The sequence below is a fragment of the Astatotilapia calliptera genome, chromosome 3, assembly GCF_964374335.1.
Source record: "Astatotilapia calliptera chromosome 3, fAstCal68.1, whole genome shotgun sequence".
In the NCBI taxonomy this organism is placed as follows: Eukaryota; Metazoa; Chordata; class Actinopteri; order Cichliformes; family Cichlidae; genus Astatotilapia; species Astatotilapia calliptera.
In genome coordinates, this window is record NC_137424.1 from 169,407 (window position 1) to 195,479 (window position 26,073).

The 26,073-nt window shown below is 45.0% G+C and overlaps 1 protein-coding gene and 1 long non-coding RNA gene across 2 annotated transcripts in view; both read left to right on the forward strand.

The window, feature by feature from the left end:
• The window catches only part of LOC145426168 (uncharacterized), a 537,068-nt gene that overhangs the window by 14,523 nt on the left and 496,472 nt on the right, over nucleotides 1-26,073 (forward strand). The gene's annotated exons all lie outside the window — the stretch shown is intronic.
• LOC145426043 (NLR family CARD domain-containing protein 3-like) overlaps nucleotides 1-26,073 on the forward strand; it is a 40,906-nt gene that overhangs the window by 1,194 nt on the left and 13,639 nt on the right. The window contains exons 4-5 of the mRNA XM_080299608.1: nucleotides 208-1,999; nucleotides 19,783-19,956. Of these exons, the coding sequence (XP_080155734.1) occupies nucleotides 208-1,999; nucleotides 19,783-19,956 (1,966 nt within the window). The remainder of the gene's footprint in view (nucleotides 1-207; nucleotides 2,000-19,782; nucleotides 19,957-26,073) is intronic.

Sequence of the window (26,073 nt, forward strand, 5' to 3'; positions counted from 1 at the left end):
CTCCATCTTGATCTTGATTATGCACTGAATATTGAAGTGATCTGGCATCATTTATTTAGGAACATCATTTAGTTTAATATGTTATTTCCATTATGAACCTGAACCCAGTTTCAAGTTTTTAATGATATACAAAAATGAAGAAAATAAAGCTGAAATGAAACTGAATAGATTTGAAATTTTCCTTGCAAATTTTCTTTATTCTTTCAGAGGGTCTTCCGAAGTGTCAAAGTAAATTCAAGTCAAAACTGAAGAAGAAGTTCCAGCGTGTGTTTGAGGGGATTGCTAAAGCAGGAAACCCAACCCTTCTGAATCAGATCTACACAGAGCTTTACCTCACAGTCGGAGGGAGTGTGAAGGTCAGTGATGAACATGAGGTCAGAAAGATTGAAACAGCATTCAGGAATCCAGACAGACCAGAAACAACAATCAGATTAGAAGACATCTTTAAAGCCTCACTTGGAAGAGATGAACCAATCAGAACAGTGCTGACATTAGGAGTGGCTGGCATCGGAAAAACAGTCTTAACACAGAAATACACCCTTGACTGGGCAGAAGGCAAAGCCAAGGACATCCAGTTCATATTTTTATTCACTTTCAAACAGCTGAATGTGCTGAAAGATAGAAAGTTCAGCTTAGTGGAACTGCTTAATCACTTCTTTACTGAAACCAAAGAAGTGGGAATCTGCAGCTTTGAAGACTTCCAGGTTCTGTTCATCTTTGATGGTCTGGATGAGTGTCGACTTCCTCTGGACTTTGACAAAACTACAATCCTGACTGACCCTAGAAAGTCCACCTCAGTGGATGTGCTGCTGATAAACCTCATCAGGGGCAAACTACTTCCCTCTGCACACCTCTGGATAACTACACGACCTGCAGCAGCCAATCAGATCCCTCCTGAGTGTGTCAGCATGGTGACAGAGGTCAGAGGGTTCACTGACCCACAGAAGGAAGAGTACTTCAGGAAGAGATTTAGAGATGAGGAGCAGGCCAGCAGGATCATCTCTCACATTAAGACATCACGAAGCCTCCACATTATGTGCCATATCCCAATATTCTGCTGGATCACTGCTACAGTTCTGGAGGATGTGCTGAAAACCAGAGTGAGAGGACAGCTGCCCAAGACCCTGACAGAGATGTACACCCACTTCCACGTAGTACAAGCCAAACGAAAGAACATAAAGTATGATGGAAAAACTGAGACAGATCCACACTGGAGTCCAGAGAGCAGGAAGATGATTGAGTATCTGGCAAAACTTGCCTTTGATCAGCTGCAGAAAGGAAATCTAATCTTCTATGAATCTGAACTGACAGATTGTGGCATTGATATCACAGCAGCCTCAGTGTACTCAGGAGTGTTCACACAGATCTTTAAAGACAAGCGAGAACTGTACCACGACAAGGTGTTCTGCTTCATCCATCTGAGTGTTCAGGAGTTTCTGGCTGCTCTTCATGTCCATCTGACCTTCATCAACTCCGGACTCAATCTGCTGGAAGAACAACAAACAACTTCTAAGAAGTCTGAAACAAAAGAATCAGCAGAGACAGACTTCTACCAGACTGCTGTGGACAAGGCCTTACAGAGTCCAAATGGACACCTGGATTTGCTCCTCCGCTTCCTCCTGGGTCTTTCACTGCAAACCAATCAGAATCTCTTACGAGGACTGCTGACACACACAGGGAGTAGCTCACAGACCAATAAGAAAACAGTACAGTACATCAAAAATAAGCTCAGTGAGGATCTGTCTACAGAGAAAAGCATCAATCTGTTCCACTGTCTGAATGAACTGAATCATCGTTCTCTAGTGCAGGAGATCCAACTGTCTCTGAGATCAGGAAGTCTCTCCACAGATAAACTGTCTCCTGCTGAGTGGTCAGCTCTGGTCTTCATCTTACTGTCATCAGAAGAAGATCTGGATGTGTTTGATCTGAAGGAATACTCTGCTTCAGAGGAGGCTCTTCTGAGGCTGCTGCCAGTGGTCAAAGCTTCCAACAAAGCTCTGTAAGTAAATATGTACTTATTCTTTTATTTCCAAACACAAAAATATTGTTGACGCCATTTTCTATCTTTGGCACAATTGGTAACATTAAACGTATTAATAATTTGACAACAATAAACATTAAACTCCAACAAATCAGTGTTTATTGAATGCAATATTGAGAAGATCTTGAAGAAGCTCATGGCTCCGCAATATGGATAAGATCTTGGAGAAGGAGAACAGGAATTGAGAGAATCGAGAAAATTGGTGACCAGTGACAAACATCAGACCAACTGCAAAAATTAGATTCAGTTGTTCACACTAAGCCCAAACATTCACCATCTTCACTCATGCGGCTATTCCACTGGCGCCAGCTGAAGGCCTGCCAAGGTCAAAGCTGACTGGAACAACAAAAAATCTTCCCATAATAACAGGACTCTTATGAGTACTCTTTGTCCCTTCTTCATGGCCACCTGCAGACTCCCAGTCTGATACCGGACATGCGCATACACATGCAACCATCTACACTGACAATAGACACACACGCACTCCAACTCCAAACACCTTCAATTGCTTATCTCCTGCCAGGGTCGGTGGGCAAATCTGCGTGTCCTGCGCTGGACTCTGGCTGCAGGACCGGATGTTGCCGTCTGCCCTCGGCCCACTCACTCCCCTTACCCACCTCCCATTGCTTGTCATGTTTCTGTCACAGGTGTAAGCTAGAGGGGAATCCCCTCTACAATGGGGAGAGCAGCAGGGGGTGATCACAGACACAGAATACGTACTACCCTGTTAAAAGTCAATAATAAATGAATACAGTTTATTTACAACACTAAAAATACCCTGAAGGGCAAAGAAAAAATAAAAACATAAAACTCGGCCGAATAAAAATATAATGATGCATGAGTCCATGACAAGTGACTAGAAAATGACAACTGACAGGGACTAGAAAGAGAGAGTATATTTCACAGAGTCGTAACAAAGCGGTTAGGTGGGCGGCTACGTAGAATACGGCGACTGAGCAGGTCCAGTGGGCGACTGCGAGGAAGATGGCGGTGGCCGCGAGGAAGATGGCGAATGAGCAGGTCCAGAGGCCGGCCACGCGGAAGGCAGTGGCAGCAAGTGAGCAGGTCCGGAGGTCGACCCCGCCGGCGACGAAGTCTAGTCAGCGGCCCGGAAGGTGGCCACTGATGCCAAATCCTATGTGGACAAGGAGATGGCGGCGGAGCAGCAGCTGCAGGCAATGGCATGGGAGCTGTTGGAGGCGGAGCAGCAGCTGCAGGCGACAGCATGGGAGCCAGTGGAGCGGTGCGGAAACCCCGGGCTGTGGAGCGAGAAAGCTCACAGCCGGCTCCAAATGCTGTGGCTACAGGTCAGGAAACTGAACATGAGGATGAATGAGTGACTGGGCAAGAGACTGGATACATTACAGAAAACCACTGAAATGTACACTACAATGGCAAAGTGAGGAAAAAAAGAGACCTCTAATCATGCTGGGCTCCTATGGGAGGACAGCATGAGAACAGGAAACAAAAAAACTCCTCTGCACAGAAAGCACATAAATGTCCACAGCATAACATTATGGAGCACGTGACCAGCAACAGGGTTGGGTACGGGGTGAGGAGTAATCCTAGGCAAACACAGCAGTCATCCTGCCACTGTCTCTCCAGCGCGGGCCCAGACCCGCCGTATTCTCCAGGAGGGAACAAGCACCGAAGGCATTTGGAAGGGGGGATGAGTGAGTGCTTATCAGTGTAAGTGTATGTAAGTGTGTGTCCATAGTTCAGCTGAGACAGTGTCCTTCGCCCTGCCAGGCTAAGTAAACAGTCTGCCAGCCAACCCAGGTGGCCTTGCTGGGCTGAAGACTGGGAGGCCAATGGCTGGAGAAGTTTGAACAGCAACCTGAGCAGGTAGGTGAACTAGCTGGACTGGTGATGATGGGAGAGCTGCAGCCTGAGCTAGTAAACTGGGTGCTTGAGCTGGGAATTTGTCTGCTAATTTAACCAGGGATCACGCTAATGCCTGAAAAGCTGGGTCGGGAGAGGGATGAGGTGGATAAAATGGTAGACTTGTAGGTGGACAGGCTAGCTCTTCTGAGCCTCCAATGGCTGGAGAGCCTCAGCTGAGCCTCTAAGGAGGTCAGGTGTGATCCTGGCCGCCCTCACCCTGGGTGTTGGGACAGGCACGGGAAGTGGCTGGACACCAGTCACCCCGACCCGAGGAAAAGGAACGAGTGTGGAGGTAGACTGGGTCACAGCTGCCCTCACCCTGGGAGCAGGCCCAGGAAAGGGTGTTGGTTGACTGATAGGGGTGGAAATGACTGGATGATCAATACTGACAGGTTTAGGTGCTTGAATATTTTTAACAATGGCCTGGGGTGATGAAACCGGAACAGGCTGAAAGGTAGGTGAAGAAATAATGATCTGAGAAAAATTATCAAGCGGCTGGCAGGCGAGCGAGAAGCAGAGCGGCGAGAGAGCGACTGGCCGAAGCTTGGCCAGTGACGCTACTCTCCGCGGCGAATGCTCCGATGCAGGTGAGGCAGCAGGCGGAACAATGCGGCATCCCTGAGGCCCCCAAAGAGCCAGACGAGTCCCTGTAAAGACATGCTCCATCTCCGCGAAAGAGTGCTGCCTCCTGCCGCTCGAAGAGGTCAGAGTCCACTCTGTCCACAACACGTGGTCGTGTCATTCTGTCACGGGTCGTGGTGTGGAGCGATAGAGAAGAGGACTCAAACACAGGACTCGTTGATGAGTGACAAACTTAAGGCCCTGTTTATTATTCAGAGTGGATGAACAGAACATGAAATGGAGGACTGGCTGACTGAATGACTGGCTGGCTGAATAACTGGCTGGCTGGCTGAACTGAAAACAGTCACAGGGACGACGGCAAGACAACATCACATCTACAATGACACAACCATGAACTGAGGGAAACTGAGGACTTAAATACACGGACAGATGAAGATGATAATGAGAGACCGGTGAATACACAGTAGAACTTAATCTGAGTAAAAACACACAGAGGTAACTGAAACACAAAACACATGTAACACAAGTTTATTTAAGGGGTAGTTTTATTGCAATGGTTGAGTTTACTGACAGACGCGCAGAAGAAATAGTTCTTTATGAAGCCTAGATTGTGTGAATGATGAAACCAGAGGCTGCAAATTTTTGTTTAGGAAAAACTAAAAATATATTGACTAAATGGAGGAAGGGGGAAATGGAACAAAATAATAAATACAAAACAACATAAATAAATAATAATAATGGATTGCATTTATATAGCGCTTTTCAAGGCACCCAAAGTGCTTTACAATACCACTATTCATTCACTCTCACATTCACACACTGGTGGAGGCAAGCTACAGTTGTAGCTACAGCTGCCCTGGGTCAGACTGACAGAAGCGAGGCTGCCATATCGCGCCATCGGCCCCTCTGGCCAACACCAGTAGGCGATAGGGTAAAGTGTCTTGCCCAAGGACACAACGACCAGGACAGAGAGCCCAGGGATTGAACCAGTGACCTTTCGGTTACAGATGCGCTTCCCAACCCCATGAGCCACAGTCGCCCTAAATGTACCGCAATTAATTAATAAACTACACTATAAAATCTAATATTGTCATTAATTAAAAATATTAAATAGGCTGAACTCAATTTTGATCAATTTGTTATTAGAACTAGATTTAAATAAGTTACCAGTTACTTTTTATGCAAACTTATGATAAACTCCATTTATTTGAGTTTTCTTAACTTGGAAAAACTAGGCTGGAACTAAGCTGGAAGTTTTGCTTCTCAGTGCGGAAGGATAAAAGATGCAGTTTTAAAATGCCACGTCACTACCGTCCTCCTCCCTAGCACGGATCAGTCTGCATGTTCATGGTGCCAGCATTTTTTCTGTAATATGTTGAGCAAACCTGGAGAAGCTTCAGCTCAAGATATTGTTGTTGTCATTGCTGTGGATCTTTACCTAATACATTGACTTGGTGAGTAAATGTTTACCCTTATTCAAACTGATTTTGTGGCTTCTCTTAGTTTAGCACCAGGTTTATAATCTTGCTAGCTAGTTAGTGTTAGCCTAGCATTGCTACTGCCGCTGGGCTCATGTTACTTAAAAATTAACACCACAGCCTTAAAAACCTTATATAAAAATATGTCTGTGAAATTTTCTGTTGATTGTTTGTAATAAAAAAGTGAGATAAGAGCCCAAACAAAATTCTTCTGGAGGTGCAGCCGTTAGGGGTGGGGTGTGGGGGGTATTTTCAATCCATAGCCATAACTAACTAACTATATATATCATGTTTTACCGGAGTACCAAAAGACCGCTCGGGGATTGAAAGCGATACGCCGGCAGTTAGCTGTGCTTGCGGACACTATCAAGCCTTGACCTCCCGGTCAGCTATCGCGCTGGTGGATAACAGAGCTCTCCGAAAACGTGGAAGCACTTTTGCAAATATGTGATATTTTGAAAAATTAAGTAGATATTTGAGCATTACATAGCTACATTCTCGCCTGAAAATATCTTAAAAGGTTATTTTGTGACCCAGAAAGGGTAGTCTGGGGAAAAGGAGGATCGCATTTGTCGGCCGCGGTTGTCGGAGCCTGTGTGTACTTGTAAGCGCGGCAATGGCGGATGAGCGCAGCTAAAAAACATAACTTTTTCTGGGTCACAAAATAAACTTTTACGATGTTTTCAGGCGAGAATGTAGCTGTGTAAAGTTCAAGTATCTGCTCGACTTTTTCAAGACATCACATATTTGCAAAAATGCTCCGTTTTTGGAGACGTCTATTTTTTCGTTTATGCTTTGTGGCATTTTGAACATCCGTGGCATTTATATCTAATGTTAAATCTAGCCTTTATTTAACAACATAAGCAAACTCTATCTTACAATGATTGCACAGCCATTAAGGATCAAATCAACTTCTGAAAAATTTTCTGTTTTTTCTCCCTCTGCTTGCTTCTTACTGTCTTTGAGGCTTGGGACCAGCACGCCTACTGTTGGACAGAAAGACATCAGTAAGTAGTTTGGTTTTCCAATATATTAGCAACTGTCAGTGACATTTATATTAATCAGGCTGAACTTTCATCATACTTTAGATCAGCCTGTTTTACTTATTGTTTTATTTGTGCTTTGGTTTGGGGAAGTTGTTTCGTTACTGATCTTTTCCTGTCTTCTGTTATTAGACTTGAGATATGACTGCACTATGCTGTTGCTGGTGACGCAAGTTAATTCTACAAGACATGCTGTGTAAGAAAACAAACAACAACAGTTTTGTCTGCATTTCTTGAAAGATCACATCCCCCAAACTTAGTTTAGAGGGTCTCTACTGTATATAGTGAAGTCTGCAAGTTTTCTAACAGCAAAATTTGTTTTGTGACCAAATCATTTTGCACATCATTAGAATGAAAGTCATTGGCCATGTTTGAATAGCTGTTTTTGAAATGATGCTTTCATGACATTTTTGATGACATTATCATCTGGAGTGATCGTGGCTCAAGAGTTGGGTGTTCGTCCTGTAATTGGAAGATTGCCGGTTCGAGCCCCGGCTCGGACAGTCTCGGTCGTTGTGTCCTTGGGCAAGACACTTCACCTACCGCCTACTGGTGTTGGCCAGAGGGGCCGATGGCGCAATATGGCAGCCTCGCCTCTGTCACTCTGCCCCAGGGCAGCTGTTGCTACAACTGTAGCTTGCCTTCACCAGTGTATGAATGTGAGAGTGAATGAATAGTGGAATTGTAAAGCGCTTTGAGGAGTCCCGAAAAGCGCTATATAAATGCAATCCATTATTATTATTATTGTGTGTCGGATGGTGGTCACGGCTATCCAGACTGACAAGTGGGACATTGAATGTCACCTCTCTGGTGGGGAGGGAGCCTGAGGTTGTCTAAATTCGAGTCTGTTTTATACCAAATGCAGAAAAAAATGTTTTAAGAAAGCAAGTTCATGTTCCAAAAAATATGATTGTTTGCTTGTAGGACACCAGGAGAGATGAGTCCTCCATCACAGATGGTGTGGTCAGTGAAGATGGTCGCCTGCAGGTTCAAGCTCATTGCATCTCCAACCCACATCCACTGCCACTGTACTTAAGGGAAGTTAAAGACTTTCTTCTGTACTTAAATTTGGATCACCTCGATCCATGATAGTCATTCAGGCACTAATGCCTGGACTGGAAACAAGCCATCCTTAAAATATTATAACATTCCAGCTACTGTGTTGGAATGAAAAACAAATGTGTTGTTTAAATCAGAGACTGCATTTGTGAAAGAACAATAAATATATTTTATTTTGATTATATAAGTAAGTACAAAACAAACTTGTGGTAGGCCTAAACTTATTTTCAGAATAATTACATCTGAGACTTTGTTTCATTGTAAGATTATAACAGTGATTGTCAAGTTTTCTCTGTCTGTGAGGTGCCCACACTTGAAAAAGACCAGACTTTGAATTTCACTCACTTTATTTTGACCAGCTAGTTAGATAGCTGATAGATGGATAGGTAGGTAGATAGGTGAAAAACCTTTCAACACAAAAAATAAAGAACATTTCATTAATCATTCAGATAAATTAAATGCATTACAAATGAAATAACAAAAATATATACACTTCAGTAAAGCCACTTAACATAGCTAAAGCTAAATACTTTTGTCTAAACTATCATTTAACCCAGTTTAAGTTACTTTTACATTCATTGGTTTTTAATCACAGAGTGAGTAATTTCAAAAAATGAAGATGAAATAAACTGTGGTTCTTAAATACACAAAATGTGTCTACCTTGCATTTTACACTTTTTATAAACAATTACATTTTAAAGTATACATTTTAGAGTTTGCAAATATTTTAATAGAGACTTTAACCAAGGATTTTATTTTACAAAGAATTATTTTCCTTAAATTAAACCAAACATATTTACACTAGTTTTAAAATTTAACCAAGGATTTGGGCAATATAATTGTTTGTTGTTCAAGAGAACAGTGTCCAGTATGTTGGCTGTTATACTTTTTTGCATTTGAAAATAAAAGTTGGGCTGATTTTAACATCATTACAAAAAGTGTTGTTGATTATTTTTAATCATATTAATGGTACCACAAATTGTTTTTAATTTAGTTGAACTTGAAATGTTTGTCAGTAGGTAAACAATTAGTATTGTACAGTCAGAAGTATCAAGTTATTCTTAATACTGCATACTTGCAATGAATAAGTTGTCCTAACAGTCATCTCAAGTAAGCTTTACTTAGTTTTTTTGAGGCAACGAGTTTGCATTTTTTTTTTTGAGTTCTGGAAACTACATAGGTTTTTACTCTGTACTCTAAGTGAATAAGTTGCCTTAACTAGGTCATCTTAAGTAAACTTTACTCAATTTTCTTGAGGCAACGAGTTTACATGGTTTTTTTTTTTTTTAGTTATGTGAACTAATTCGATTTTACAGTGTAATGTTGTGATTCTCTGTGCAAGAGTCCTTTTGTTAAGAGTCCTTTTGGTCCTCTTCTATGTTTCTTTTAAAGTTCAGTTTTTCAGGAATTCCTCCTTAGGGTCCAGTTTCATGTAATCCGGTCTTTAAGTCTGACGTCACTAGCCATGTCTGGGCTCAAACTCCGCTGCAGGTCCATAAATCAAACGATCACTGTGGCATCACTGAGAGTGGAAAAATTGTCTAAAGTCTTCCATCTGTAATAAAATGATTAGCGTTCTGCTCTACCAGGTGTAACAATTGAGTTTAACATCCAGGCATCCATGAAAACGGAATTTATGACATTTAACAGAGTCAGAAATTAGCAGGAAGTTAGCTCGCTAGCTTCCATCTAAATACAATATAGCACTAAGGGATTTTGGAAACAAATTCAAACGTACAGCTCTGCTATCACTTCCGACATAAATGAAGACAGAAAACTAAACAGCAGTGACATTTGTAGGGTTACTGAAATTTGGCTAGCTGGTATATAACGATGTGCTACGTGACCGCTAGCGACACAGCTATGTGAGCATAATATAAATATGCTAACTTTTTTCCACTCAATAAGTTTTTTTTCTTTTTCTTTTTTTTTGTTGTTGCCTGTCCCGTTTGGCTCTTTTGCCATCAGAATTATTGTCTAAAGGTGAAGAAAAATGCCCAACGGATTTACTTTACCAAATGGACCATCCCAGCCTTGCTGTAATGGTCTATTTGATTCACCTTTTATTGTTATTTTATTTTCACTAGCTAAATACGGGACAGACTTGACTGGGGAAAAGAAAGGGGAGAAAGAAAGAGGGAAAGAAAAAAGCGGAGAAGAGGGACAGGGATAAAGGGCAAAAAACAAAAACCAACAAAATAAGCAGACAAAAAATTCATATATCAATCACCTGGATCACCTTTTGAGGAAGAAAAAGAGAAAACAAGCAGAAGAAAACGAGAGCAATATAATAAACAACATCACAATTATCTATGGGTATATAATAGTAAATACTAAATATTAAACATTATTGTGCAGCACATAAGATCAACAGAACACAGTGTGCTTTGAGGTAGGAGCCAAAAAGGGTGTAGTTTGTGTGTGTGAGCACCCGTGTGTACACCTGTGAGCATGCACACACTTGTATTTATAAGGTTCCTTCATGTAATGATCTGCTAGAGGGTGTGGGGGAGCCACAGCCCCGTCCTCCAGGGCATGAAGCAGGTATGGAGGAGATCAAAACTCCAGACATCCAGAAGCCCTCAGAGCACAAGACACCAAGGAAGACCAACAGAGGGGCAGCCGCGCCGCTATCCCAGAAAGAGCTGAGGAGAGTCCCAGATGAGGGGTCACTCAGCAGCTGCGGAGCAGAAGCCAGGGAGGGTTGCAGTGACATGCCCGTGAGCTCCGCCAGCAGCCAGCTGTGCCAGAGTGACCGAGCCCCAGGCCGAGAAGCTGAGGGCACCCCACCCCCGAAGTGGCCCGAGCAAGCCCCAGGCTCCAGGCCCCAACAAGTAGCCACCAAGGAGTGAGCCGGTGTGTACCTGGACGCCCATCCCCGGACACAAAGAACCACCAACGCACCAATGTCTGAGGGCGTCTGCCACTGGCAGGGGAAGTGATGGGGGGCGATAGGGCAGAATTGCAGAAAAAAAATTTCTACAATTCTATGCGACAATGTGAATCATGATAACTATCATCATCATATTTTACAAAGGTACCATAGTTAAATTATTAATCATTTTGGCTATGTAGCATAATCTATACATTCCAGTAGTGTTCACTACAAACAAATAGAAAAACAACAATAAAGAAAAACAACTAACTGACAGCATAGCCGAATTCAAGGCAACACATAACAACAATCAGTCAAGTACACTTTGTTTAAAAAAAAAAGCCCATTTAAATGCTTAAATAAATAAGAGTGTTTAAAAACAGCAGTTTTCAAACCGGAGTTCTGCTTGCGGTCAGAACGCTGCCGAACAAAAGCATTTTAACTGCAGAAATGATCGACTCATTACTGACAACTAAAAGGTTGTATTTGGTAGATGTTAAAAACACTGAGGTGATAAGATTTCATAGTCAAATTGAGAAAAGAAAACGCTTTGTTTTCCAACGCCGTTCTAAACGCCATAAGCTTACAGCCACAGCAGAAGTCAAACCCGGAAGTATCCCTCCACAGTCGGTTTTCATCCTTGCCATGATATGGAAGGAGCAAATCAGGAGACGGACCTCAAATCAGCTAACGTGGGTCATGTGACAGTACGTAGTTGATATGGGTTACACACAGGCAATGAGATGAGTGGGAAATAAACAGTGTACCTGAACAGAAAACACTGGGTCAACGACCCAGGAATCCTGACACTAAGCTTTGTAATAGGAGCTCACTTCCCTCACATACTCCTTTTTTTTTGTTTTGTTTGGGTTTTGTTGTTGTTGTTGTTGTTATTTTAAACCCAGGAGCTAAAGCTCACTGGGATTGATTGTTGCATGCTTTCTCAAAATGGCCAATGAACAAAATTTGAATTTAGGGATGGTGGGCTTAAAGGAGAAAGAATAAAAATGTCATGTTTCAGAGAGAGGATGAACTATGGTGCTATACCAAGGTCTAGTGTGTAGTAAATAAGAATATTTTAGATACTAACCCCAAGTTGCTCTCCGATGCATCCATCGGAGTGTGAACTAAAATCAATATTGAATCGGTGTGCAACTTTGCCAAAACAATGTCGGACTCTGTAGTTTTCTCTGGTCCCCTCCCCAATCAGACCAGGAGTGACATGTTTAGCCGCATGTTCTCCTTAAATTGCTGGCTGTCTGAGTGGTGTCCCAGAAACGATGTGGGCTTCATAGATAATTGGCAAACCTTCTGGAGGAAACCTGGTCTTGTTAGGAGAGATGGCATCCATCCCACTTTGGATGGAGCAGCTCTCATTTCTAGAAATATGGACAAATTTATTAAACCCCCCAAAATATGACTATCCAGAGTTGGGACCAGGAAGCAGAGTTGCAGTCTTACACGCTTCTCTGCAGCTTCTCTCCTCCTGCTACCCCCCCAAAAACCCATCTCCATAGAGACTGTGTCAGCTTCCAAAAAGACAAAAAACAAACTAAAAACCAGCAACAAACAACTTAAACATAAACAATCACAAAGAAAGAACAATACAGTATCCACATCTGAACCAAAGAGTAAAACAGTGAAATGTGGATTATTAAATATTAGGTCTCTCTCCTCCAAGTCTCTGTTAGTACATGACTTAATAATTGATCAACAAATTGATTTACTCTGCCTTACAGAAACCTGGTTGCAGCAGGATGATTATGTTAGTTTAAATGAATCAACACCCCCGAGCCATTCTAACTACCAGAAATCTCGAAGCACAGGCCGAGGGGGCGGTGTGGCAGCAATTTTTCACACCAGCCTATTAATTAATGAAAGACCAAGACAGACTTTTAATTCATTTGAAAGCCTGATGCTTAACATTGTCCACCCCAGCTGTGAAACTCAGAAACCAGTCTTACTTGTTATCATCTATCGTCCACCTGGGCCTTACACAGAGTTTCTGTCTGATTTCTCAGACTTTATATCTAATTTAGTTCTGAGCTCAGATAAAATAATTATTGTGGGTGATTTTAACATCCATGTAGATGCTAAAAATGACAGCCTCAACATGGCATTTAATCTGTTATTAGACTCAATTGGTTTCTCTCAAAATGTAAAAGAACCCACCCACCACTTTAATCACACTCTAGATCTTGTTCTAACATATGGCATCGAACCTGAACATTTAACAGTGTTTCCTGAAAACCCTCTCCTGTCTGATCATTTCCTGATAACATTTACTTTTACAATAACTGATTACACAGCGGTGAAGAGTAGACTTTATCAAAGTAGATGTCTTTCTGAAAGCACTGTAACTGTCAAGGGTAGTGTCGTGGATGAGAGGAGGAGGACCCAAACGCTGGACTCACAGGCAGGTAGGTGAAGGTGGATGTTTATTGCCGAAGGAGTGAGCAAACAGTACAGAGGGAGGAAATGGCTGGCTGACTGAATGAATGAATGAACTAAGGACTGACTGACTGACTGACTGGACATACAGACGACATCAGACATACATCATTAACATCAATGACACGACAGAGAACTGGTGAAACCGAGGAACTTAAATACACAGGTGGATGATGACAATGATTGGAAACAGGTGAGTACAGGGCTGAACATAATCTGACTAATGACACGGGAGACAAGCTGACACGGGAAAAAACAGGAAGTGAGAACATTAATGTGGTGAACCAAACTGAACATGAACAAACTGAAATCACTGGGTCAACGACCCAGGAACCCTGACAGTACCCCCCCCTCCAAAGGCCGGCACCCGACGGCCAAAAGAGAAAGAAAAAAAAACCAGAACAGGGCGGGCGGAGGGGGCCCAGGACGGAGGGACGGAGTCCACACCAAGACAGTTCAGGTGGGCGCCCCCGTGGCCGAGACGAGACAGTTCAGGTGGGCGTCCACGCGGCCCGTGGCCGAGACGAGACAGTTCAGGGGGCCGACCGTGCGGAAGGCGACGGCGGCGACGTGGACATAGTTCGGGGGGCCGGCCGCGCGGAAGGCGACGGCGGCCACTCAGGCGAAGGCGGTCCGGGGGCCGGCCGCGCGGAAGGCGACGGCGGCCACTCAGGCGAAGAGGGTCCGGGGGCCGCCCACGACGGCGATGGCGCCCGGCCAGTGGCTCAGCCAGCGGTCTAGAAAACGGCCGTTTAGCTGCTGGACCAGGCGAGGCTGAAGGCTCTGAGGCTGAAGGCTCTGAGGCTGAAGGCTCTGAGGCTGAAGGCTCTGAGGCTGAAGGCTCTGAGGCTGAAGGCTCTGAGGCTGAAGGCTCTGAGGCTGCAGCAGACGAAGGCTCTGAGGCTGCAGCAGACGAAGGCTCTGAGGCTGCAGCAGACGAAGGCTCTGAGGCTGCAGCAGACGAAGGCTCTGAGGCTGCAGCAGACGAAGGCTCTGAGGCTGCAGCAGACGAAGGCTCTGAGGCGGCAGCAGACGAAGGCTCTGAGGCGGCAGCAGACGAAGGCTCTGAGGCTGCAGCAGACGAAGGCTCTGAGGCTGCCGCAGACGAAGGCTCTGAGGCTGCCGCAGACGAAGGCTCTGAGGCTGCAGCAGACGAAGGCTCTGAGGCTGCCGCAGACGAAGGCTCTGAGGCTGCCGCAGACGAAGGCTCTGAGGCTGCCGCAGACGAAGGCTCTGAGGCTGCCGCAGACGAAGGCTCTGAGGCTGAGGCCGGGCCGGGCGTGGGTGCAGCTGAGGCCGGGCCGGGCGTGGGTGCAGCTGAGGCCGGGCCGGGCGATGCAGGCGCGGAGGCCTCTGGCCGGAGACAGGCAGGGCCAGTAGGCGCGGAGGCCCCTGGCTGAGGAGCGGCCGGGCCAGCGGGTGCGGAAACCCCTGGCTGAGGAGCGGCCGGGCCAGCGGGTGTGGAAACCCCTGGCTGAGGAGCAGGAAGGCTCACAGCTGGCTCTGGGTGCTGTGGCTGCAGGTCCGGGAACTGGACGGGATGGTGGACAGGTGACTGGGAAACAGGAGGCGACTGGACTACAGGGCACTGGGTGGCAGACTGGACTACAGAAGAGTGGAGGACAGGTGGAGACTGGACTACAGGTGACTGGAGGACAGGTGGAGACTGGACTACAGGTGACTGGAGGACAGGTGGAGACTGAGCTACAGGTGACTGGAGGACAGGTGGAGACTGAGCTACAGGTGACTGGAGGACAGGTGGAGACTGAGCTACAGGTGACTGGAGGACAGGTGGAGACTGAGCTACAGGTGGCTGAACTGACTGGAGGGCAGCAGGAGACTGGACAGCAGGTGAGGGAACCGATTGGACTAAGGAGACTGACGGATAAACAGAGGCCGGTGAGGCTAATGGCTGAGCTAAAGAGTGAGCTAGTGACGGAGATAACATTACGGCTTGGGCTCGTAAGGCTGGTGCCTGGGCAGGGGACAGTTCAGCTAGTCTAACCAGTGATACTGCGAGGGCGTGAAAAGCTGGATCAGGAGGTGGATGAAAGGGTGAAGTAGTAGGTGGACCAGTTAGCTCTTCCAAGCCTCCAGGGAGGTCAAGCTGGGTTCTGGCTGCCCTCAGCCTGGGCGCTGGGACAGGCACAGAAGGTGGCTGGACACCAGTCACCCCCACCCGAGAAACAGGAGCGGGTGTGGAGGTAGACTGGGTCGCAGCTGCCCTCCTCCTGGGAGCTGGCACTGGAGTGGGTGTAGGCTGACTGATAGGAGTGGAAATAACGACTGGGTGAGCGACACTGACAGGTCTATCGGGTTGTATTCTGGTCTTTCTGCCACCACTATTTACAGTTTTTGACTGAACAGTCTTTGGGGAGCCAGAGCAGAAAAAGTCTTCCCAGTCCACATCATCCTCAAGGAGGGAAACTCCCCATGAATCAGAAAAGAGTCTGTTGTGTGTTTTAAGTGGATAATCAGATGAGGGGTGTGGAAAACAGTCACTGGAACTCACCACCGGGAGTTGCTGAACAGAGTCCGTTTTATGGCGGCGTGTGCGCCGCTTTCCCCGGGAAGAGGAAGCGGGCCGGGTAAACGGCTGAGCCTCTGGCGCGGTAGCCTCCGCTGAGCAGAGATGGGAGGTGTAGCCGCCGTGCCGTGGCGAGGCGGAAAGGCTGGAGAGTGAAAAGGCTGGCGGGCGAGCGAGGAGCGAAGCGGCGGGAGAGCGAGCGGCCGAAGCTTGGGCTGTGACGCCCACTCTCCGCGGCGAATGCTCCGGTGCAGCTGAGGCAGCAGGTGGGGGAACGTGGCGTCTCCGAGGCCCGCCCAGAGCCAGGCGAGTCCCCTCGAAGACGCGCTCTCTCTCCGCGAAGAGCCGCTGTTTTCCCCGAAGCCCCTCCGTCCAGCGAAGGAGCGCTGCCTCCTGCCGCTCGAAAAGTTCAGGGTCCGCTGGGTCCACAACGCGGGGTCGTGTCATTCTGTCAAGGGTAGTGTCGTGGATGAGAGGAGGAGGACCCAAACGCTGGACTCACAGGCAGGTAGGTGAAGGTGGATGTTTATTGCCGAAGGAGTGAGCAAACAGTACAGAGGGAGGAAATGGCTGGCTGACTGAATGAATGAATGAACTAAGGACTGACTGACTGACTGACTGGACATACAGACGACATCAGACATACATCATTAACATCAATGACACGACAGAGAACTGGTGAAACCGAGGAACTTAAATACACAGGTGGATGATGACAATGATTGGAAACAGGTGAGTACAGGGCTGAACATAATCTGACTAATGACACGGGAGACAAGCTGACACGGGAAAAAACAGGAAGTGAGAACATTAATGTGGTGAACCAAACTGAACATGAACAAACTGAAATCACTGGGTCAACGACCCAGGAACCCTGACAGTAACTAAGTTTAAGAATATAATCCACCCACTGTTATCATCTCCAATGCCCTGTACCAACACAGAGCAAAGCAGCTATCTGAACGCTACCCCAACAGAGGTCGATTATCTTGTTAATAATTTCACCTCCTCACTACGTACGACTCTGGATACTGTAGCTCCTGTGAAAACTAAGGCCTCAAATCAGAAGTACCTGACTCCGTGGTATAATTCTGAAACACGTACCCTAAAGCAGATGACTCGTAATCTGGAGAGGAAATGGCGTGTCACAAATCTAGAGGATCATCATTTAGCCTGGAGAAATAGTTTGCTGCTTTATAAGAAAGCCCTCCGCAAAGCCAGAACATCTTACTATTCATCACTGATTGAAGAAAATAAGAACAACCCTAGGTTTCTCTTCAGCACTGTAGCCAGGCTGACAAAAAGTCAGAGCTCTTTTGAGCCAACCATCCCTTTAACGTTAACTAGTAATGACTTCATGAACTTCTTCACAAATAAAATTTTTATCATTAGAGAAAAAATTACCAATAATCATCCCACAGATGTAATATTATCTACAGCTACTCTTAGTACCATTGATGTTAAGTTAGACTCTTTTTCTCCAATTGATCTTTCTGAGTTAACTTCAATAATTACTTCCTCCAAACCATCAACGTGTCTTTTAGACCCCATTCCTACAAAACTGCTCAAAGAAGTCCTGCCATTAATTAATTCTTCGATCTTAAATATGATCAACCTATCTCTAATAATCGGCTATGTACCACAGGCCTTCAAGCTGGCTGTAGTTAAACCTTTACTCAAAAAGCCATCTCTAGACCCAGCAGTCTTAGCTAATTATAGGCCAATCTCCAACCTTCCTTTCATATCAAAAATCCTTGAAAGAGTAGTTGTCAAACAGCTAACAGATCATCTGCAGAGGAATGGTTTATTTGAAGAGTTTCAGTCAGGTTTCAGAGCTCAGCACAGCACAGAAACAGCTTTAGTGAAGGTTACAAATGATCTTCTTATGGCCTCTGACAGTGGACTCATCTCTGTGCTTGTCCTGCTAGACCTCAGTGCAGCGTTCGATACTGTTGATCATAATATCCTATTAGAGCGATTAGAACATGCTGTAGGTATTACAGGTACTGCACTGCAGTGGTTTGTATCATATCTATCTAATAGACTCCAATTCGTGCATGTAAATGGAGAGTCCTCTTCACACACTGAGGTTAATTATGGAGTTCCACAGGGTTCAGTGCTAGGACCAATTCTGTTTACATTATACATGCTTCCCTTAGGCAGCATCATTAGAAGACATAGCATACACTTTCACTGCTATGCAGATGACACCCAGCTCTATCTGTCCATGAAGCCAGATAACACACACCAATTAGTTAAACTGCAGGAATGTCTTAAAGACATAAAGACCTGGATGGCCGCTAACTTTCTGCTTCTTAATTCAGATAAAACTGAGGTTATTGTACTCGGCCCTGAAAATCTTAGAAATATGGTATCTAATCAGATTCTTACTCTGGATGGCATTACCTTGGCCTCCAGTAACGCGGTGAGGAACCTTGGAGTCATTTTTGACCAGGACATGTCCTTCAACGCACATATTAAACAAATATGTAAGACTGCTTTCTTCCATTTGCGCAACATCTCTAAAATTAAAAATATCCTGTCTCAGAGTGACGCTGAAAAACTAGTTCATGCATTTATTACTTCCAGGCTGGACTACTGTAATTCATTATTATCAGGATGTCCAAAAAACTCACTGAAAAGCCTTCAGCTAATCCAAAATGCTGCAGCAAGAGTCCTGACAGGGACTAGAAAGAGAGAGCATATTTCTCCTGTTTTGGCTTCCCTTCATTGGCTTCCTGTTAAATCCAGAATTGAATTCAAAATCCTGCTCCTCACATACAAGGTCTTAAATAATCAGGCCCCATCTTATCTTAATGACCTTGTAGTACCATATCACCCTATTAGAGCGCTCCGCTCTCGCTCTGCAGGCCTACTTGTTGTTCCTAGAGTATTTAAAAGTAGAATGGGAGGGAGAGCCTTCAGTTTTCAGGCCCCTCTTCTGTGGAACCAGCTTCCAGTTTGGATTCGGGAGACAGACACTATCTCTACTTTTAAGATTAGGCTTAAAACTTTCCTTTTTTCTAAAGCATATAGTTAGGGCTGGACCAGGTGACCCTGAATCCTCCCTTTGTTATGCTGCAATAGATGTAGGCTGCCGGGGGATTCCCATGATGCATTGAGTTTTTCCTTTCCAGTCACCTTTCTCACTCACTATGTATTAATAGACCTCTCTGCATTGAATCATATCTGTTATTAACCTCTGTCTCTCTTCCACAGCATGTCTTTATCCTGTCTTCCTTCTCTCACCCCAACCGGTCGCAGCAGATGGCCGCCCCTCCCTGAGCCTGGTTCTGCCGGAGGTTTCTTCCTGTTAAAAGGGAGTTTTTCCTTCCCACTGTCGCCAAAGTGCTTGCTCATAGGGGGTCATATGATTGTTGGGTTTTTCTCTGTATCTATGAAGCGCCTTGAGGCGACTTTTGTTGTGATTTGGCGCTATATAAATAAAATTGAATTGAATTGAATTGAATTGAATTTGTGTGAATGTCATTAGAAAAGCACTCAGTTTAGAGACAGTGCTTGTGAGAATGGGAGTGATTGGGTGAATGTGGCATGTTGTACGCAGTGCTTTCAGTACTCTGGGAGAGTAGAAAAGTGCTATATAAGAATCAGTCCATTTACCATTTGTTTTGAACTGCATTTAGCACATATTTTCATAAAAAATAGCATTAGGGGGAAAAAAGCCCCCACAATAACTATACCAGGTTCACACTGGTTTATGGTTTTAGAGGTATTTCTGTTTTACTAAGCATATTTAATGTATGAGTATAGGTTCTAAAGGTTTTTTTTAGTTAATCCTAAAAATGCTCTAAAAATAAGATTTATTTTTTCCTCTCTTTCAGTTTGAGGAGCTGTAACCTCTCAGACAGAAGCTGTGAAGCTCTGTCCTCAGTTCTCAGCTCCCAGTCCTCTTGTCTGAAAGAATTGGACCTGAGTAACAATAACCTGCAGGAACCAGGATTAAAGTTTTTGTCTGCGGGACTGGAAAGACCACAGTGTACACTTGAAATTCTCAGGTAAGACATCAGACGTTGTGAATGACCATTTAAAATCTTACCTTCATTTTTGTGTAAATAGCTGAACCTCATAGAATTGTCCAGTGATGTTCCATTAGCCATTATTGTGTGTGAAGGCTGCACACATAGTGATGGAGGATGCAGCAATGATTACAAGGAGATGTGGACAATATATAAACAGGAGTAAAATAGAACAGAGCGGAGACTCTTCGAGTGTATATGAAAATATCCGAACATACAACTCGTGAAAAGGTCTTGGGGTACGCATGAGCCAAGTGAGGAAACACTATAACAGGGAGCCGTCTGCACCGGGAGCCGGTCACAGACTGCAGCCTCCAGGCTGGGCACACAGCAGGAGGGAGTCAAAGAAGCCCCCCAGCCAGGCTGAGAGGACCCCCAGAGCCCCAGCAGCCATGGTTGATCACAGCCCCGGTGCAGAGAGTACCCTCCGAGGAAACACTGGAGATATGACACAATAGGATATATACAGGGTAAAATGATAAAATAAATAAGAACGGGATACAATATAAATATAAATATAAATAGAGTAAGAAGATTAAAAAATGAATAAGAATAAAATCAATAAATATTAGGTAAAGCCTAAATTAATAATAGAATAACAGGATAGAATAAATAAGCATAACATAAATAAACGTTAAGTAAAAGCTAAATTAAAAAGGTGGGTCTTGAGCCTGTTCTTAAAAACATGTACGTTCTCTGCGGCCCTGAGCTCCTCCGGCAGGCTGTTCCACAGATGAGGACCATACCACTGAAAAGCTGCCTCTCCGTGAGTATGTGTCCTGACTTTAGGGACAATCAAAAGGCCAGTACCAGAGGACCTCAGGGTCCGCGAGGGTTCATATGGTAAAAGCAGATCTGAGAGATAAGAAGGCCCAAGACCATTAAGACATTTAAAAACCAATAAAAGAACTTTAAAATCGATCCTGAAACACACGGGGAGCCAATGCAGCGATTCTAAAACCGGTGTAATGTGGGCCTGTCCTCTGGTCTTCGTCAGCACACGACTTGCCGAGTTTTGTAAAAATTGTAAAGTTGAAATATTCTTTTTTAGGAAGACCAGAGAGGAGGGCATTACAGTAATCAATGCGACTGGTAATAAAAGCATGCATCAACATCTCCGTGTTGGCCCGAGAGAGAATAGGGCGGACTCTGGCTATATTTTTTAGATGATAAAATCCAATTTTGGTTACATGTTTAATATGTGGGATAAAACCAAGCTCAGAGTCAAAAATAACACCCAGGTTTTTCACTTGTAGCGAAGGACATAGTGAAAATGCCTCTAATTTAGACAAGAGTTTCTCTCTCTGAGCCTCAGGACCGATGATTAAAACTTCAGTTTTGTCCTGGTTAAGCTGTAAAAAGTTTTCTGCCATCCAAGATCTTATATCTAAAATACAGTTAAAAAGGGCATCCATTGGTCTGGCGTCATCAGGAGACACGGAGATGTACAGCTGAGTGTCATCAGTGTAACTGTGAAAGTTCACTCCATGCCTCCTGATGACACCGCTGAGAATCAGAATCAGAATCAGAATGGGGGTTTATTGCCAAATGTTGAGCAGGTTTACAACATTAGGAAATTGCTGCGGTGCTTCAGTGCAAACATAGTGTCATAAATAGCACTTAAATAGACATGGAAAAAAATAAAAGTAGGGATAAGAATTAAAAGTGCTACGTGGAAAGATATGTGCATGAGATATACATGAGATATATACATGAGAATAAGAATTAAGAGTGCTACGTTGAAAGATATATACATGAGTGCAGGTGGTGATCAGTGCCAAACATGGAATGATGCAGTGAACACAGCGTAGGGTCATGTGTTAGTGGTGGGAACAGTCATATGGTTATTGTTCATGTGTCCAACAGCAGAGGGGAAGAAACTGTTCTTATGGCGAGAGGTTCTGGTGCGAATGGACCGGAGCCTCCTGCCTGAGGGGAGCAGGTCAAACAGACTGTGTCCAGGGTGAGAAGGGTCAGCTGAGATCCGAGCTGCACGCCGCAATGTCCTGGAGGTGTACAGGTCCTGCAAAGATGGGAGTCTGCAGCCAATCACCTTCTCAGCAGAGCGCACAACACGCTGCAGTCTCTGTTTGTCCCTGATAGTGGCTCCAGCGTACCACACGGTGATGGAGGAGGTGAGGATGGACTCGATGATTGCAGTGTAGAATTGCATCATCGTCCATGTTGGCAGGTTGAATTTCTTCAGCTGCCTCAGGAAGTACATCCTCTGCTGGGCTTTCTTGATGACGGAGGTGATGGTGGGCTCCCACTTCAGGTCCTGGGTGATGGTGGTACCCAGGAAGCGGAATGAGTCCACAGAGGTGATGGGGGTGTCAGTCAGGATGATGGGGGGGAGTGGAGCTGTGTGCTTCCTGAAGTCCACAATAATCTCCACTGTCTTCTGGGCATTCACCACCAGGTTGTTGTGGCTGCACCAAGACACCAGACGTTCAACCTCCCTCCTGTAGGCAGACTCATCCCCGTCCGAGATGAGCCCAATAAAGGTGGTGTCATCTGCAAACTTGATTAGCTTGACAGACTGGTGGGTGGAGGTGCAGCAGTTGGTGTACAGGGAGAAGAGCAGAGGAGAAAGAACACAGCCCTGAGGGGAGCCGGTGCTGATGGTCCGGGAGTCCGAGACATTCTTTCCCAGCCTCACATGCTGCTTCCTGTCCGTCAGGAAGTCAGTGATCCACCGGCAGATGGGATCAGGCACATTCATTTGGGAAAGCTTGTCTCTGAGATGGTCTGGAAGGATGGTGTTGAAGGCAGAGCTGAAGTCCACAAACAGGATCCTGGCGTAGGTTCCTGGGGAGTCCAGATGCTGCAGGATGAAGTGTAGGGCCATGTTGGTGGCGTCGTCTACAGACCTGTTGGCTCTATATGCAAACTGAAGGGGGTCCAGGAGGGGGGCCGTGAGGGTCTTGAGATGGGAGAGAACCAGGCGCTCAAATGACTTCATGACCACAGATGTCAGAGCCACGGGTCTGTAGTCATTTAGTCCAGTGATCCTAGGTTTCTTGGGGACAGGGATTATGGTAGAGGACTTGAAGCAGGCAGGCACATGACATGCCTGCAGTGAGGAGTTGAAAATGCCAGAAAACACTGGGGCCAGCTCGTTTGCACAGTGTCTGAGGGTGGCAGGAGACACGCCGTCTGGGCCGGGAGCTTTCCGAGCATTCTGGTTCTTAAACTGCTTCCTCACATCTGCTTCATGAATATGAAGAGTTGTGGTGGGAGGAGGTGGTGTGAAATCCTCTTTTGTGTGGGGTGAGGAGGGGGGTGCTGTAGGTGAACGGATTGAAGGTGGTGATGGCTCTATGGAGGGGGGAGAGGTGGGGGAATTAGTGTCCAAAGTGCCTCTATTGTTGGGGCCGTTGGAGGTGTGAAGGCTGCCTGATGGCTCGTCAAAACGGCAGTAGAAGTCGTTAAGGGTGTTGGCTAAGAGCAAGTCATCAGTGGAGTGGGGGGTTTTAGGCTTGTAGTTTGTGATATTCCTAAAACCTTTCCACACAGAGGCCGAGTCATTCTCTGAGATCTGCTGCTGCATCTTCTCAGAGTGCTGATGTTTAGCAATGTCCACTTCTTTAGTGAACCTGTACTTGGCCTCTCTGTAGCAGTCCCTGTCTCCGCTTCTGAACGCCTTTCTCTTTTCCAGCCACAGCTTTTTGAGTTTAGGAGTAAACCAGGGTTTGTCATTGTTATAACTCACCCTGGTGCGTGATGGCACAATGCTGTCCTCACAGAAGGAGATATAGGAGGTGACAGTGTCCGTAAACTCGTCCAAGCTGTTAGAAGCAGCCTTCAATGTGTCCCAGTCTGTAGACTCCAAACACGTGCGAAGCTCCTCCACAGCCTCGTTGCTCCACAGTTTTTTAGTCCTCACGACAGGTTTGGAGAGCTTCAGCCTCTGTCTGTACGCGGGGATTAGGTGGATCATGACGTGGTCAGAAAGTCCGAGTGAAGCGCGGGGCACCGCGCGATAGGCCCCGCTGATCGTGCTGTAACAGTGGGAGCATATACAAATTAAAAAGTACAGGGCCTAGAACTGACCCTTGAGGCACACCACATGTCATTTTATGGACCTTAGAGGAGCATGTATCCATACTCACCATAAAAGTTCTGTCTGAGAGATAGGAAGTGAACCAGTTGTGTACAGCACCAGAGAGGCCCACCATGTGTTTCAGTCTGTTTAAAAGAATAGCGTGGTCTACTGTATCAAAGGCTGCGCTTAGATCCAGTAGCACCAGGACTGAGAGCTTTTGGGAGTCCCAGTTACATCTAAGATCATTTAGGACCTTTAGGAGAGCAGTCTCTGTGCTGTGGTTCACCCTAAATCCAGACTGGAATATCTCCAGGATCTGTCTATCATTCAAAAAGTCATTAATTTGAGTAAAAACAATTTTTTCTAAGATTTTACTTAAAAATGGTAAGTTGGATACCGGTCTGTAGTAATTAAAATTATTACAATCCAACTTGCTCTTCTTCAGAAGGGGCCTCACCACCGCCGTTTTAAAGGCAACAGGGAAGACACCCAACTGAAGAGAGCAAGTGTTTTAAAAAGTGAAGAGGGGATTGGATCTAAAAGACATGTGGTGGGTCTCACTGTGGAGAAAACTTTCTTAAGGTTCTCAGCATTAACCAGGACAAAGCTGTCCAGTGTCTCCTCAGGTACAATCGAGCCCTCAGATGTGTTTACAATCATATCGCGATTAGATAAAATATCAGATCTGATGGCGCTGATCTTTCCCCTGAAGTGGTCTGCAAACTGCTCACAGAGCGAGTCTGTGGGGGTTCTTTGGGAGCTGTTAAAATCAGGGTTAAATAAATGATCTATGGTGGAAAAGAGGACCTTGGGATTATTTTTGTTATTACTGATTATTTTGGCGAAGTATGAATTTCTTGAATTCCTTAATGTATTATTGTACATTTTAAGTTGCTCGCAAAATATTTGATGGTTGATAGTATTTTTATTTTTCCTCCTTCTCCTTTCTGCTGCCCTGCAATTTCTTTTGAGTTTTTTGACTTCTTCGTTTCTCCAGGGTGATGCATGTTTTACGTTAATCTTTTTGGTGGTGAGTGGAGCAACGGAGTCAATGCTTTTCTTCAGTTTGCTGTTAAAATGATTAAAAATCAAATCACAGGGTGCAGGTAAAATCATAGGGGAGCATTCATCTAAAACCCTGGTAAAATTTGCTGCCACTTCAGAAGTTAGATAGCGCCTCCTCACAGTTCGCACCGAGGTCTCCCGCTGAATAAAACCGGTGATGTTAAAAAACACACAGTAGTGGTCAGAGACAGCCAAGTCAACAACAAAGGACACACTGGTGGACAGCCCATGGGTGATGACCAGGTCCAGAGTGTGTCCTCTGTTGTGAGTCGGCTGCGTGACGTGCTGGTAAAATCCAAACAGTGAAGAATGTTTAAGAATTCTTTTGATGCAGGGTCAGAAGGATTATCTATGTGCAGGTTAAAATCACCGGTTAAAATTATCATATTATATTTTGAATGTATGTTTGTTAAAAATTCTGAGAATTCCTTGACAAAAGCAGCGCTGTCTTTAGGTGGTCTATAAATTGTGACAGATAAAACTGGAGGGCTTCTGAAAACAATAGCATGGAATTCAAAAGTGGTAAAATGATCAAATAAAATTTGTTTGGAGGTGAATGTGTTGTTGGCTAAAGATGCAGTCCCACCACCTCTCTTACCATTTCTAATAGAAAAAGAGAAATTAAAATTTGGTGGGGAGGCCTCAGTGAGAACAACTGGTGCATCCGAACCCAGCCATGTTTGAGTTAAAATTAAATCATTAATAATAAAAGACTTGTTCAACAGAGAGCAGACATTTAAAAGTGCCATACTGATTGAGACTGGTGGATTTTTGACAATAGAGTTGAATGGATGTTGATATTTTTGAAGAGGCCGGAGGTTATTAATGTTTTTGGAGTTAGTTGATTTATGATAATTCTGTTGCTCTCTGTTTGTGATTATGACGGGTATTGTGTTGACTGTGGAAGAGAGAAGTCCGAGTCCAGAGTTTTGTGTATTACTGTTAAAAGTGGAACAAATATAGGAGCTGGGACCAGGGGAACATCA